Source organism: Muscardinus avellanarius (genome assembly GCF_963383645.1).
Source record: "Muscardinus avellanarius genome assembly, chromosome: 1".
Classification (NCBI taxonomy): Eukaryota; Metazoa; Chordata; class Mammalia; order Rodentia; family Gliridae; genus Muscardinus; species Muscardinus avellanarius.
Genome location: NC_137786.1, coordinates 147,765,687 through 147,782,736, shown reverse-complemented (window position 1 = coordinate 147,782,736; position 17,050 = coordinate 147,765,687). Strand labels below are relative to the sequence as shown.

General features: G+C 33.7%; 1 protein-coding gene across 2 annotated transcripts in view; it reads left to right on the top strand.

Annotated features, from left to right (window-relative positions):
* GRIA4 (glutamate ionotropic receptor AMPA type subunit 4) overlaps positions 1-17,050 on the top strand; it is a gene marked incomplete at both ends in the record, with an annotated part of 386,389 nt that overhangs the window by 323,844 nt on the left and 45,495 nt on the right. For both annotated transcript variants that reach the window (XM_080715475.1, XM_080715476.1), the window contains 3 exons: positions 5,572-5,778; positions 12,598-12,968; positions 13,985-14,183. In XM_080715475.1, coding sequence (XP_080571601.1) covers positions 5,572-5,778; positions 12,598-12,968; positions 13,985-14,183 — 777 coding nt within the window. The remainder of the gene's footprint in view (positions 1-5,571; positions 5,779-12,597; positions 12,969-13,984; positions 14,184-17,050) is intronic.

Sequence of the window (17,050 nt, the reverse complement as noted above, 5' to 3'; positions counted from 1 at the left end):
GAATTTATATCCTAGTGAGAAAAAGAGGTTAAGAAACTTAATTCATGATTATAATAGTTCGCATTCTTAAAGAAAATATGGTGTTAGCTTTTTATGCTGCTGAAATTTGATTTTAGCATATAACAGTGTTGTATATGTATAATATGATCTTCATTTTAATGATGGATTTTTTCTACCTTACTATTGTCATACTGAATATAATATAGCTAAATCTAAACAGAAAATAAAATTGATATTGTCATGATTTATTTTAACTAAGTCTTACTAACTAAAAGTTTATAAAATCTATAATATCCGTGAGACAGTAACCATACTGATTTAGTTCTTGCATTCAGAGTAATAATTTCTGTGAGCAACCTAAAGAAATCACATCCAAACCTGCCATGTGGTTAAAATAAGAACAGCAGTTTAGAAAAAGGCAGTTTATGGTAGACTCTGGGGAAGAAAACGTAGCCTTTTCCTTCATAATCTCACTAGTTTCTCTGGCTATTAACTTGCTAGAAAAGGAGCAATATTGTAGCAATATTTCAGACAAGCTCCCTTTTCTTCAAAGCTTTACTATTTATTATTATCCTAAATGCTTAGGATGGATTACTCAAGTAAGAAAATACTTCTTACCATCTTGTGAGTACAGTATTCAAAAATTTTCCATAAAATCAAATTCCTTCACTACTACCATCAAAATTATTTTATTAACTTAAAAGCAATGTTTACTTTTCATAATTGGTCTTTCCAAAGGTTCCTTTTTATATTTTATGAGATATTTAATATTTTATCATCCTATATAAAATTTTACAGATGTATTACACATATGTACAAGTGCATATATAAGAATATACATGTGCAATAATATGCACATTTATACTGATATGTAATATACTATTTATTTATATGTATTTCTGTATATATACCAAAAATTAAAATATATTTATTTTCTTCCCTGTACCAAATATTATCTCCCCCCTTACACATACACCTTCCTCCAAAGGACTTATAACTCAGTTTGTTTCTTTTTTCCTGTTTTCAGGAGGTAGAAGTAAAAATTATTTTATGTGCAGCCTATAGGTAGAATATCCTGAAAAATTTACACATAAAGACACACACAAGAAGCAATAAACTAGTTCACAGGATATAAGATCAATACACAGAATAAAGTATTTATTTTCATAGTAGCAATAAAAACATGAAAATAAAATTATGAAAACAATTTTACTTATAATATCATAAATAATAAAATATTTAGAAATACTTTTTTAAATTCATTTTTAAATAAATTACTTTTGCTAAACTTAAAATTGTGCAAACATTAAATTTACTTTTTGGTGCGGTGCTGGGGAAGGAACCCAGGGGCATTCTACCTCCAAGCTACACATCCAGCCCTACTTTTTATTTTTTTTATTTTGAAACAGGGTCTCACTGAGTTGAAAAGGGCCTCAGTAAGTAGTTGAGGTTGTCCACGAACCACAATCCTCCTGTTTCAGGCTCGAAATGCTTGGATTACAAGCATGCATCACCATACCTGGCTTACTCATTTTTTTCTGAATTGAATAGTAGCATCTTAATTTCCACTTTTAAGAATTTTTCCCCCCATCGGATAAATTGCCAGTATCTGTTAGAATATTTCTGAGAAAAGCAAATGTCTGCACAACAAACATTGGTTGATATTACTGATTTTATTATTTTGACTATTTTCAATTGTAATCATAATAGTTGTATTTGTGATTTTTAGAAAATCGTGCAACCTTTCTAATAAGCACCTTGTTTCAATCATTTAGCTTTTCTAATAACAAATAATACAAAAATCACTTAGAGAAGTGTATCTTATTGATTGAAGAATCATCTAATTTCATGTACATAAACACATCCTAATGTAGCAGCTTTAGACAGAATTATTTCTTTCCTGAAATAGAGTAGTATACATAGAACACCATCCATTATAGAAATTGTCTTAATAACTTATAATCACCAAGAAGTAATGCATGTAAGATAACTTTTAAGAAATTATTGTCCCATGGAGGACAATGATTAATAATAACGAAGAGATGCTACATTTTTAAGAAAGAAGTAAGAGAGTATATTTCACTTCTCTCATCCTTCCCACTGTAAGCACAAATGAACACTTGGGACTTCATAAGGCTGCTTTGCGAAGAGGCCCCAGAAATCTCCCTTTATGATTGGCTAGAATTTTGTGTTATTTTATGGAAAAGATTTGGTATTTTATTCATCCGTAGTAATCCTAAACCTGTGTGTTAAATCTCCACAGTATGTAGTGTTTGAAGTATGTAGACAACTTGTCAGATTAAGGATGGGGCAAGTCAGGTTTCCCAACATAGTATTGGCTACTCTTTTGGCTTTGACATGCAAGAAAATCAAAGTGAGACCCATCTGAAGACACGGGGTAGAGCTGAGCAACCATGATCACCTCAGTGCAAGAAAAGTGCAGCTTTTCCCTCCTCTCTCTCTTCCCACCCCCTAGAGTGTGGTCATCCTTTATCTTTTATGCTGTGTGCATTGCTCAATTCTGAACCACAGTCATTTTGATGACCCTGGTTATACAAAATGTATAACTAAGTTTGTAGTCAACATCTTCGGTAAAATAAAGGTTTTTCTTGATTTGGTTGGTGTGTTTGGCAGGAAAACAAGGACCTGCTGGGCTCCAGCTGTCCAAGAGAAAAATTGAAAAAATGAAAGGAGACACTAAGTATTTTACTCACATACACATATGCCTACATCAGAAGAGAACCTAGCACTTGACAGAATTTACTTCCCTTTTGAAGAGCTAAGTTAAAAGTTCCAGTATAATTACTTTGCAATGATATTCCTATTTAAGAAACATTGATAGACCATGATATGCTTGTATTTATGGAGTGCCTTCTATGTGCCAGACATCATGAGGGACAATGAAAAAGTTTTATCTATGTTGTTTACTCAACAGATAATACAAACAATTTCATTCACTAAAGACACATAAAAATATTCCTTGAATACTGTTTCCTCTTCTATTAAGTAATATGAAATCTCAATTAGTTGTACACATTCTAATGGATACAATAAGAACTTGAAATTTTTCCAGGGATTTTGAAATGTAGTTTCAATTCCCACCTTGGTTATTAGTTAGCTCGGTGAGATGAAACAATTTGCTTAACCTCCTTCAATCTTAATTTCCCATCTACAAATCTACAAATGCCTATTTCAATATATCAATGTGAAAAGTAGATAAAAGGACATAATTGCAGAATTTAACATTGTATCCAACAGAGAGAAGGCATTAAATAAGTAAGGAATATTACTACTTCTCGCTACAAAATTTTATTTTTACCACCATTTATGTTTCCTTACCCAATTACAAACAATTCAGAGTGATTTTGATCACAAGAGAGCAAGGGACAAATTTTATTTACTTTTGTATTCCCAGCTCCTAACACACAGTGGGTGCTTAATAAATGTTAAAAAAAAGATACTAAATTTTTAATCAAGCTAATTTTTACTATATAATATAGAATTTAGCAAATTGGATTGCTAAAGAAACTTCTATATACAAACTAATATGGTAATATGCATATATTACCATTTTATATATATAGCTGTGTATACATACATTTGATGAATAAAATGAATAAGAGTTCAAATATTCCAGACCTTTAGAAATGATCTTGAACCTTATTATCAAATAAAAGCCTCAGCCATATATTTTCTGAATAAATATTAAGCTTAGAGTTGTTATAAAGCCACTTCAATTAAAATGTTAAGCATTTAGAAATATATAGCTTTTAATATTTTCTATGTAATCTACCATACTTTAATTAAGCTATTATAGTATAGAAATAAAAATTGGCTCATAATAACTACTAATATTTCATAATATATTTTAGAAACTGTTGTTTTATAATAATTCACCAATCTTCATAGTCACTTAAATTTGTGAAACCCTTTAAATTTACAGAATATTTTCTGTAATTAAAAATTGTTTATTTTCTATCTAAAGAATATATAATTGTTTGCTTAATCTTATAGTTGGGAAAAGTTTTCTTTACCCAATACCTGTGTTAGAAAATTTATTAAATTCTAAGTAATGGGAGACCTCTGTGTAACTTGACCATGCCAATTCAAGACAAGATTTAATAAAAAAGGACAAGGACCAATCTCAAACAAATTTCCACTGAAGAATTATTTAGGGCATTTCTATGAGAAAATAAAGTATTATGTAATTTAAATTTTAAAAATTTTTAAATAGGGTTATGCATTCACAAAATACTTAAAAATAAAATGCAAACTGGTGTAGGACGGCCATGTTATAAAAAGTAAATTATATTCTAATCTAGAGCTCCAAAGTAAGCTCAACACTGTCATTTAAAAATTTTCTGAAAAAAAGGAAGAGTCTTAGGAGAAATTACTAAATTTAGATTACAGAACAATTATATATATATATACATATTATATATATAATTTTATATATACACATATATATACACATATACATATTATATATATGTATACACACACACACACACACACACACACACACACACACACACACACACATTCTATCAACAATGCCAAAAGTGATCAGACCTTGTCTGAACATGGCTGGAAAAGCTAAGGTGTGGCAAGCAGTTCTTTCCATACTGAATGTGCACTAGGCTTTAGATGCCATTTATAAAATCAAATGCTTTTTCAATTTGTCTCTTTAGTTATGGCTTTTAAATTGTTTGATATAGGACTGTGTGTACTCGTTTTCATTGGAACTATCCAGTAATTATTAGTCACTGGTAAACTTCAATTTTACAAATAGGTTCACAAAAATTCATCATCTCAGCTTCTGATTCACTTGCTTAGTAAACTAATTTGGAATATCAATTTGAAGTGTGTTTTATCACAAGTAGAGAAAAGTTATTAGCTCTGTTAGGGACATATTTTATTATAGTCTTAAAAGTCATGGAGCACAAAACTTTTTAAACCCAAACTAGTGGATGAATTTAGGAAAGTAAGTTTAAGGCAGATAATGAGCTACGTAGGATTTTTCAAAACTATTATTTTATTTCTTTTTTGAACAACTGGGTAACAAATATCTGCTCTGAACAAAGGTGTCTTGCCCGTCTTAAAAATTAATACAGCCTTTTCTTAAAAGAAGTCACGGCTGAATATGTCTTAAAAATGCAAACATGTGACCTTGAATGAGTCTTCTATTAAATAAAGCAGACTGCTAAGAGACCATTTAGTCTTTCACTTCATGAGATATGTTGGGAATACAATTTCATTGACAAAGATGATAACTTATGCTTCTCTAGAGAATGACTAAAGGGTATTTTTCTTACTACAATCGCAGTGCTAAGTATTTAATAATCACTCAGTAGAAAATCATTTTAAAGATTTACATTTAGTGTCTAGTATAGACCAACTTAATATACATATAAGCATATCTATATATTCACTTGTTTTATATTAATTTCTAGCCACACAAAGTGGTATTTGTACCAATACTAAATATCAAATTCTGAAACTGGAAGGTTACATACAGGTTTTCAAATGTTCTATAATGTCTCCTTTACAGTTCTCCTTCTCTCATTATAGGAATCCCCATATGTTATGTACAAGAAAAATCATGAAATGTTTGAAGGAAACGACAAATATGAAGGATACTGTGTAGATCTGGCATCTGAAATTGCAAAACACATTGGTATCAAGTATAAAATTGCCATTGTTCCTGACGGAAAATATGGAGCAAGGGATGCAGACACAAAAATCTGGAATGGGATGGTAGGAGAACTTGTTTATGGGGTAAGCAAATCAATTTATTGAAGAATTAACTTACATAAGTCTGAAACGTCTTTTGACTTGGGCACAGACTGGTGCTGAAACAACTCTGAATGTTTCCTAAATTTACAGCTGTGTTCCAAGAGGGATAATGATATTCAATTGTTTCCCTATTTCACTAAAAATGGAATTCCCCAATAATGAAACTGACACTTGATAACTACAAAAATCAGAAAAGAGATAAAAATTCAGAACATGCTGTCCTACTTAAACAGAAAAAAAAAAAAAACATTAATATCGGGTCCCTGAGGACTATTCTTTTAGGCTCAATACGGCTATACCGTACAGCTACAAAGCAAATCCATTAGTAATCTGTCTTTTGATAACTGCAGGAACAGATTTTCTTTGGCACTATAAACTTGGTCATTATTGTGGCTCTTTATATCTCTGTTGTTTATAATTACTCATAAATATCTTCTAAGTAACTAGTGAAGCAATCACGACACTGCTTCAGTGTCTACAGAGTAATCATCAATAATGCAAGACCCTTACAACTCTGCAGAACAGAGTAAATTTAAACTTTATGTAATGCCAGCATTGTTTTCATAGTAGAATGCATAACAAAACATAAAAGCTAGAATTTTTTTTTTCGAAAGCGAACCTCTCAAGAAGTATGCCAGACCTTCCTTGAGTGTGTCAGGGGTAGAGTTCACACATTGACAGCACAAGGCAAATTCAGCTCTGACTTTCCTGCCACAGTGAACACGGAGGTCTAGATCACTCTCCACCGCTGCTACCACATCAGTGTCAGAATCAAACTGACAGATATCAAATGCTAGGGATAGTATAACATTTTGAAAGTCTGGAATCCAATCCTCCATCCGACAGGAAGTCATCAAGCAACCAGCAAAAGTAAAATGCACTTGAAATATATTTCATAATGTCCTAAAAGCCAATTTATATTTCACAGATTTAACTTTCAAAGCATACTGTCTGATTAATCCTCACAAGACTCCTTTGCAATGAAGGATTACATGGAGAGCCATCCATCCTTCCCCAGAAAAGAGTAAGGCAGAAAGATTTAAAACATTACTGAAGTCCATAGAGGGACTCACTTTCTCAGCCAAGACTGCAATTCAATAGTTTGCTGATTCTGCAGCCTGCTTTCCAGACCATGAAGCAAAGAACATTTGGACAGTAGCCGCAGCTCAGCAACAACAAGAAACTGTTTGACATTTTAAAGCATCAGTTTTATATCTGTGAGAAAGTATTGCTGGCTGCTTAGGTGACCCTAAATGGGGGGGGGGGATGCAGCTGATAAAAAAACACATTTTTATCACAGAGTGTATCAACAGTTTCATATTGAGTTTAAGTTCCAAATAAAAAGGATCCTAATGTATTTATTCTTTGGTTAATATTTTACACTTTTGATATAGTAAAGAAATCTTAGGCATGAACATTACCCAGGTTGCTAGAACTACAGGTGGGTTGTTCCTTATGCAAAGTACTTGAAACTAGAAGAGTTTCAGACTTTAGATATTTTATTCAGATTTTGGATATTTGCAAATACATAACTGGGATACTTAGGAATGAAACCCAAGTCTAAACACAAAATTTTTTATGTTTCATATAAATCTTATGCAAATAGATTGAAGGTAATTCCATACAATATTTTAAAGAATATTGTGCCAGAAACAAAATTAGCATACATGGAGCTACATTTTGACTGTGACCTATCATATAAGGTCAGATGTAGAATTTTCTACTTATGGCATCATGTTGACAACCAAAATTTCATATTTTGGAATATTTTAGAATTTCAGATCAAAGATACTTAATTTTTATAGTAATTCATTTCCCTCAGAAAACATTGTTGAGTGCTTTATCTGAAAATAAATCATACTTGGATCACTAATTGTTTGGTATCTCCTAATGTTCCTGAGTTACTTTCTGGGGAATTTGTTATACATCTATCCTCAAGAGTCCCAGTTTTTGCAAGAGTTCTGACCATGTTTTATTTGGGGAAAATTGTTAAAATAATTAAAGTAAATGATATGAAGAGAATAGCACAATTAACAAAAAATTATATCAGAATACTCATCATGGTATCAAAAAGTCCAAAAATCACACAGTTCTCAGAGAAAGAAAAGCTAACATAGTAGTAAACAAAATATCACACTATTTCTTCAACTATACAGAGTATCTGAAGACTCTAATCTGGGCCACTTGGATCGTCCACTTTTATCCCAAAGGAAATTTTCTTTCATGCCTCTTATACTTTACACAGATTTAGTACTTTCCATTCTGGTGTCTACACATTTTGTCCTTGTGTCTCTTTTTTTTTTTTTTCTTTTTTACTGCTAACACGTTATTGTGCAGTTTCTAGGACTCTAGGTTAAAAGCTCAAGCTTATTAGAAAGCATGGCAATTAACTTCAAATTCATTATTTTTTCCTACTCTTTCCAGACTTTGTTGCTGTCGTTGCTCTGAACAGATTATCTGCTAAAGAGTCACATAACATGTAAGACCCCAACACAAAGGTGCCGAAGCGCAGGGCGTCTCTTGCCCTCAGGTGCTTTGTGCTATCATACCAGGGCACTACTGATTTCTTTGGTGAGCTGCTGCTCCAGGGCCCTCTTCTGGGCCCCACCACACTTATTAATGTGTGTGTGTGTGTGTGTGTGTGTGTGTTTTAACCCAAGGAAGTATTTCTCAAAGTACACTCCATGGACGTGGCCCAGTAGCACCAGAATGACTTGTAGTACATGTGTAAATGCCAAGTCATGAGCCTCTACTGATGCTCAGTGATACAAACCTTATCCAACTCCCAAGGGAGACGTTTTGGGAATCACTGAGAGGTAATGAAATAAGGCAGATGCCACATCCCCAATGTCACCAGAGTCCATATGTATCCCGTTTATTAGTCTCTTTCAAAACTCATCAATTTCAAACTTCTGAAGTGTCTCTCATTGGACACTGTTGTCAACACCTCCATCCAGTGTTCACTTCCTATTGCATTTATTTTTCTATGCTGGGAACACCTTAATTCAAACTCAGGTGTCTTGTTCCAATAGTGGTAACTCCTCTAATTGAAACTTTTCAGGAGATTCTACACAGAACTATGTCATATGTGAAAAATAACAGGGAAACCCTCTAAAGCACATGATATACTTAAATATATCAAAGTCAATCACTAAGCTAAGCATGGGAAGGAGAGAAGGGGATGGAATGGGTCGAGAATTGGGTAAGGGCTGATTGGGTGATGTGTGCATGTATGGCTCCACCATCTTTTATCCCGTTAAGACATATGACTACAATGCACCAATAAAAAATTTAAAAAATAATAATATTTCAAATCAGTGAAAGGATACATTATTCATTCTTACCTTTTTGGACAGCAGGACAACTAGTTGGAAAACTTTATAACACTTCATCATGGAATATACTAAATAAGCCAAATAATTTCTAGAAATACTAGAACATGATTGGTAATATTGATATGAGAAGGGATTTTCTAAAGCATTAAACAGAAGCCTGAGAACACAAATGAGATAATTTTATAAAAGTTTAACAAAATTTAAAACATGTACTGCATAAATACATCATGAGTTAAGTTTTAGAAAAATCAATTCATGAATAGGGGAAATTATTATAGCATAGCATATATAGAAAATAAAAGTTAAAGTTTTAATCTATTTTAAACCAATCACAAGTTGGAAAGTAAGAAATCAATACTCCATATGGAAAAATGTGGGAAAATTATGATATTTAATATATATGTAAAACATAAAAGTTGCTATTTGTCTTATAAAAATAAATTCTAGCCGGGCGTGGTGGTGCACGCTTGTAATCCCCACACTTGGGAGGTGGAGACAGGAGGATCACACAGGTTCGAAGTCAGCCTCGCTGGCTTAAGAGACCCTGTTTCCAAATAAAAATAATATAAAATAGGTCTGGGAGTGTAGCCCAGAGGTAGAAGGGTTTCCAGGAACTCCAGTACCACAAAAAAAAAAATTCTAAAAGTAGTACAATTAAATCTAACTTACCATATAGAGAACTGGTAAAGATAAATAAGAATAAAGATAAACAGGAGGTTTGGGAGGATTAAAGCTATACATGATTCCACATAGTGATGGTGACAGGTAGAAATTCATTTTACCTTTCTGGAGAAAATATGTCATGTTGGGCAAAATATATCAGGAGCATTAAAAAAAAAAAGCCATTACTGTTTAGGCCAGCAATTCCCTTTTTAAAAATTGGGTTTGTTTTTTCAGTGTTGGGGCCTGAACCCAGAGCTTTCACATGCTAGACAAATACTTTACCTCTGAGCTGCATTCCTAGCCCTAGAAATTGATTTTAAGTAATCAAAATATGTATGAGGACTTGTCTTTAAGCCAGACATGGTGGCACATGCTTGTAATCCCAGCACTTGGGAGGCTGAGGACAGAAGGATCACAGGTTTTAGCCTGGATGACAGGTTCGCAGCCAGCCTCAGCAACTTAATGAGGCTGTCAGCAACTTAACAAGACTCTGTTTCAAAATAAAAATAAAATAGGGCTGGGGGTGTAGCTTGAAGTAGAAGGCCCCTGCTTTGAAGTAGAAGGCCCCTGAGTTCAATCCCCAGTGCCACAAAAGTAAAAATAAAAAAATAAAAATATTCATAGCAACTGTTTTAAATTACATAAAAGTGAAGCAATATAAATTCTATAAAATAAGAATTTGTTGAGAAAATTTTGACCTTTTCTTCTGATAAAATATTTGCAAGTATTGAAATTCATTTTAATTTGTGTGTTGAAATAGGAAAGTGTTCGTTCTATTATTTTGAGAAGAGAAATGGAATTTTTAATTTTTTTATTGGTGCACTATAATCCTACATCTTAATGGGCTACAAGATGGTAGAGGCATATATCCACATGTCACTCACTGAGCCCTTCCCCAATTCCCATTCCATCCCCTCTCTCCTTCCTCCTTCTCACGTTTGGGTTAGTGATTGACTTTAATATGTTTATGAATGTACGTCATGTACACTAGGAAATTTCCCTCTCCCCAGTACTAGCTACTCGGAAGGCTGAGGCCAGAGGATCGCTTGAGTCCAGGAGTTCTGGGCTGTGGTGTGCTCTACCAGTCGGGTGTCTGCACTAAGTTTGGCATCAATATGGTGATCTCCTGGGAGTGGTGGACCACCAGGTTGCCTAAGGAAGGGTGAATAGGCCTAGGTCAATGAAATGGAATTATAAGACATAACGTTTAGTATCACTCATTATTTTAAAAAATAAATATTTATAGAACAAAATTTAGCAGAATATATACAAAGAATAAAGGATAGGTGATTTAAGTAATAGAGCTTTCTAAGTGTCTGTGTCTGTTTTCCTATACTACTTTTCCCAAAGTTAGTTCTCATATCACTCGTGTGGAGTAAAATTATACATGTAATAGTAACTTTGGGAGAAGAACAGCCTCCTTCAATGATTTGGACTCTTGCACATGTGAGCATTGATGCTAAAAATGAAGTTTATTCTCACACGAAGGTACATGTTACCAACTCTCTGTTTACCAGTGCCTTCCCCATCCAAAGCCTACATGACCCTTGTGTGGACCTGAGGCCATCACCTCAAACCTGAACCCCAGGGATAAGTAGGAGAGAGTGTTAAGAGAGAGAGCGTCTGTGTTAAAGCATGTCTGGTTATGTTTCTGTCTCCACTTGATGCCATATGTTATTCTTTTAAAATAAATAACCACAGCTCCTTTTTGTACATAGTATAAATATCTACAAGTATAGATAGTATAATTTTTACATCACATTTTATGTCATGTGATGTTGGAAGTGGCACAGTTTAACAGGCTCAGATCCCAGAGTTGGCCTAGTGTATACAACTCACTCTGAGTCTTAACTTTCATCATCTGGAAAATGACAATCCCAAAATTGTTGGGAGAATTAACTAATAATTTCAAGACATTTAGATGAGCATCAAATACAGAATCCCTCAATATTGCTCACTCTTTTCTTATTCAATATTTTTGTACATAATACAATAGCTCAATGAGGTAAACGGGAAAAAAGCCTCATTTTATAGACATAAAAACAAGCTCAAAAATTGTTCAAAATTACAAAACTCTGAAGAAATTAGACTGGTGTCTTATGATCATAATATCTGACAGCTGAAGCTGCATTCCAATTTTTTTTTAATTGAAAGCTTAAAAATCAAAGCATGTGTATAGCAAGAAATAAATGCCAATTTTCAGATTTTTGTGTGCATGCTGAATTGGAAAATATTGTCAAACAATGGATTTTCTTTTATCATACAAACACAGACTTTATGATTGGGGTTCTCATAGCTGGAAAGGAATAAATAAGAAAGGACCATTTGATATTTGCAATTCATAATATTGAAGGATGGCCAAGGAATGAATTGGTGGCACCATTCCAAATGAAACAGAAAAGCCTGCAGGATAGCAGAAATCCCAGCCAAGAAATTCAGAAATTCAGCCATATGGAAAGACTATTAAGTCTCTTCTTCTGCACTGTCCCAGATCCTTAAAGACTAACAACAGTAATTTGAGTTCAAGTTACTTTTACTCATCAGTTCTTTCACTGTTTCTCATTTTTTTTTACTTAACTGCTAGTACCACTAAGAATACTTCATGCAATTTGAGTAATGTCTTATGGAAACAAATTACCACTCATGCCTGTATCTGTAACTGGAATTACTCACTGTTGATGCTTCCCCTCACCCCCGCCCCAAATGCAGAATCAATGGTTACCTTTGAATGGATCGCTCCAAAGGTAATTGCTTTATGAAAATCATTAACCTATGTGTTTCCATGTGTCTTTTTCTCTTTTAGAAAGCAGAGATTGCTATTGCCCCTCTGACAATCACTTTGGTACGTGAGGAGGTCATTGACTTCTCTAAACCCTTCATGAGTTTGGGCATATCTATCATGATCAAAAAGCCTCAGAAATCTAAACCAGGAGTGTTTTCCTTCTTGGATCCTCTGGCCTATGAGATTTGGATGTGCATAGTCTTTGCCTACATTGGTGTCAGCGTGGTCTTGTTCCTAGTTAGTAGGTTCAGTCCCTATGAATGGCACACGGAAGAGCCAGAGGATGGAAAAGAGGGACCCAGCGACCAGCCTCCCAATGAGTTTGGCATCTTTAATAGCCTCTGGTTTTCCCTGGGTGCCTTCATGCAGCAGGGATGTGACATTTCACCCAGGTTAGTTTCAAAACTCATGTTCTTCACTAATTTCCCAGTAATTCTAAATGTTGTACTGAATATCTATGTGCTTCCCCCCCCCCTGGAGGTAGAGCACTATATGAAACACAGGAAAAAAAAATTGCAATTCCCAAATTAACCTAAGTATATTCATAGTCAATTTCTTCCAAGCTAGCACAAAACACTGATAAAGAGTAACTCTCTCAATAGAAGAGTAACTATAGTACCCGTTGGAATGCCTGAAAATCACTTTGTATTAATATTTCACTCAGTGGTTTGACAGATAGAAACTAACACCAAAATTGTAGAATATTGCTCATTTTCATTGTGTCTCTTTTTCAAAAATATTGATGCTATTATTGGCCATCATCAAAAATTAATGTTGAAGCCGGGCATGGTGGTGCACGCTTGTAATCCCTGAGCTTGGGAGGCTGAGACAGGAGGATCGTGCAGGTTCGAAGCCAGCCTCAGCTGGCTTAAGAGACCCTGTTTCTATATAAAATATAAAATAGGTCTGGGAGTGTAGCCCGGCGGTAGAAGGCCTCTGGGCTCCATCCCCAGTACCACGAAAAAAAATTAATATTGAGGTTGATATTCAACGCCAGTAACTCAAGAGAGAGTTCTGTCTCAGTTTCCTAAAACCTGAGTCAATGTAGTTTGTAGCGGACAGATATTGTTTTATATAACAACACATGAACTAGCTAAGTAGTAGGGGCAAAGCCTGGAGTGTAAGCACTATGCTAGTTTTATAACTATGTTTTTTAATATTTGTGGAGTCAATTAGCCACCTTGCTTTTAGATATCACTAAGAATTTACTCAGGTACCGTATTCCTCACAAAATGCAGCTTGTTGCAAAGAAAGTAGCTGATTTTTTGACAGAGAAAGTAGCTGAAAGTATGAGAAGCAAAATTATGCTGACAATATTTTAAAATATACATGGTAACTAGATGGTGTTCTATTCTTTCTCTAAGTCGGTGAGAGGAAGGACAGTGTGCATTATCTTATCCATGTTCAGATCCCTCTCAGGTCGAATCGTTGGAGGTGTCTGGTGGTTCTTTACACTCATCATTATATCGTCATACACTGCTAACCTGGCTGCTTTCCTGACGGTTGAGAGAATGGTCTCCCCCATAGAAAGTGCGGAAGACCTGGCCAAACAAACAGAAATTGCCTATGGAACACTGGATTCAGGGTCAACAAAAGAATTCTTCAGAGTAAGTTCAGGGGAAAACTCATGATGACATATTCATCATTTTGAAATTCAGGCAATTATTTCAACAATTCTATTATGACTTTAGTTATTAGAGATTCTGCCCACACGATGGTAACAACCAAGCCATAATGGCAATATTTTCTGGATTTTATAATCACTTAAATTTGTAAAAGCGAACTGATTTATTTATATTGCAAGAAGAACCTTCTCTAAGGAACAGTGTCAGTGTAAAGGTACCTAACGCAGCTTTATAACATAATTTGTTCAAAGCATTCTAGTGCTGTGGTGATACCAGCTTGGACAAGATTGATTTATATCCTTTGGGGCTAAGACTCTAAAAATGAAAGAAAACTTTCCTTTTAAAGAGTACATTTAACTTGCAGCATTTGAAATCCAAAATTTTATTTTCAGATTATACTACTTTAATGTTACATTTTTTCTGTAATACATTCTATAATGATAGTTTTCAAAACAATATATGCTTTCCCACAAGATATTAAGAACAAGAACTTAATTGAGTTCTGGGTGCCTCTATAAATAAGGCACTGCATAATATTTAGTGTGTGCTGATTTTTCTGCTTTGCAGATAAAACTTTTCAAACTGGTAAGATTGTATTTCATGTATGGACATGATTTTTTTGACTTTCCATCAGTACAGCACAGGTTTGTCATTATTGTTGTTTTGTTTAGTGTTTGCTCCATTATGGAGTTGAAATTTTGTATCACTGAATCCTCTCTCTATTCTGGTTCTGCTTAAATTCAGAGATACATACTTAATAATATCTGATCACAAAAAGAGTTTATGGCTTTATAACCAAAAAATTAAAAAATAGCTAGATTGACATTTTCACAAGTATGGAATTAGATAATAATAAACACATTTGTATTTATTAACAATTACTTGAAAATCAGAGTATTTAATTATTTGAAAGACAACATATTTCATCATTTCTTAGGCTTTCATATAAAATGGTAGCTTATTATTCATGTTTATATAGAATATTTGACAGATTACATTTTACTTTAATATAAATATATATGCACATATTCTTAATCAGCTCAAAAAGTACAAACAACAAAATGGCAATATTTTGTTTACATATTCTTTAATCCAGCTTTAGATTTGTTGTCCTTGAATTTCAGTAAGATGTCCTTTTCAAAAAAAGATTGATATAATATACTAAAACTGTTAGATGTTTACATAAATCTACACAAAACAAATCACTTAAAAACTCAGTCAAACTCATCCTGAACATTTTAAAAAAAAAGACAACAAACAGAGTTGTCAATAATTTGGAGCATTTTTAATGTCAGTAACTTAAAATCCACAAGTTAATTAAAAATATTTGTAGATTTCTCTAAAACTCAAGTAATGGTTATGGTGGTAGATTTTATTGTCAGTATTCTATGGATAAAGCTAATTAATCTAGCTTTTTTAACCTAGTGAGCATACCCTCATCTAAAGCTTAATAGAAACACTACTCTATTGCATTTGAGCATAAATTTCAGTACCTTGCTGTAAGTCTGTCCGTTTGAAACTGCTTCTACCCAGAACTAAGTAGGTAAACGTGTGCCATTTTGCCTAGAATCCACCATTCTTTAAATATATCAAAATAGAAAATGAGTTTTTGCTATCACTTGCATTTTACTGAAAAGTAATGACTGATTTTCATTTAAATAGCGAAAATATTTGCAGGCTCATCTTTCTGCCTCCAGTGGTAAAGGGAGAAAGAAATCTCATGTTGATTTCCTGGAAATTTTTCAAAACTAATTCACATGATGACATATTCATCACTACATAGCTCTCTAGCATCAAGCCCAATATAAATACTTTTTCTAATTTTTATAAAGTTTTTATTTTATAAAAATATAAGCATGAGAAAAGCTGTTTCCTAAATTTAGAGTCCCCCATACAATTTGTATGAGCACTGTGCTACGTGTCCTTTCTCTCCTACCCAACTTCAGATTTAAAATTCAAAATATAAGAACAGGTATTTATTGTGGTAGAGCACTCTGAACTCTGATGGGAGAAGAAAATAATTTCCTTTGGCAGCACTTTCAGGAATGCATAAATTTAGCTTTTCTGATAAAAAATCTCATTCATTTCCTATCCTATTTTTCTCCCTCCTTTCTTATGTGATGACCTGGTTTAAATAAACCATTTGTTTGATGGGTTGAGGAAGCAGAATGTGAAGGGTATTTTTGTACCTGTCAAAAATGTTTTCTCGTAGGAACACAGTAATGGCATATCTATCAGCTCCACTAAGCTGCCTCAGGCAGGACCTATCCTCAGCATTTCAAAAAAATGTTGCAGTTATAATCAACTGAAAAAGGAATTAGGCCATGGAGGGAAATTACATCTGAATTCAGCTTTTGCCTTGGCTTTGACCTATTATGAAACTTGGTATGCTTCCTGTTTCAGCAAAAACAGAAGCATTTGAAGAACATCTATACCTGTCACTTAGTAACAGCCTCACCCATTAGGCACTTGTACATTACACACCTGGTTCAAAAACACTGTTTTTCATTTCAGTGCAAACTTTATCTTGTGCCTGTTTTGGTTATCAGTGAAATCATGAATGCATAAATGAGGTATTTAATTAGGAATGCATAATTGAGATAGGAAGATTGCTATCTCAGGGTTTAGAATATTATCAAATAACAATTCATGAGCTCTCACTAGAACATTAGTCTTGCTGGATAAAAGTACTTGGAGGGGAAGTCATTTGCCTGATAGCAATGTGAACATTACCTGGAATGTGTATTTATACATGTTTTCTATTAAAAGCATGCATGAATAAATATTTAATTTTTGAGAAATTAAAATTCCAAGAACAGCCGGACATGGTGGCACATACCCTACTTGTG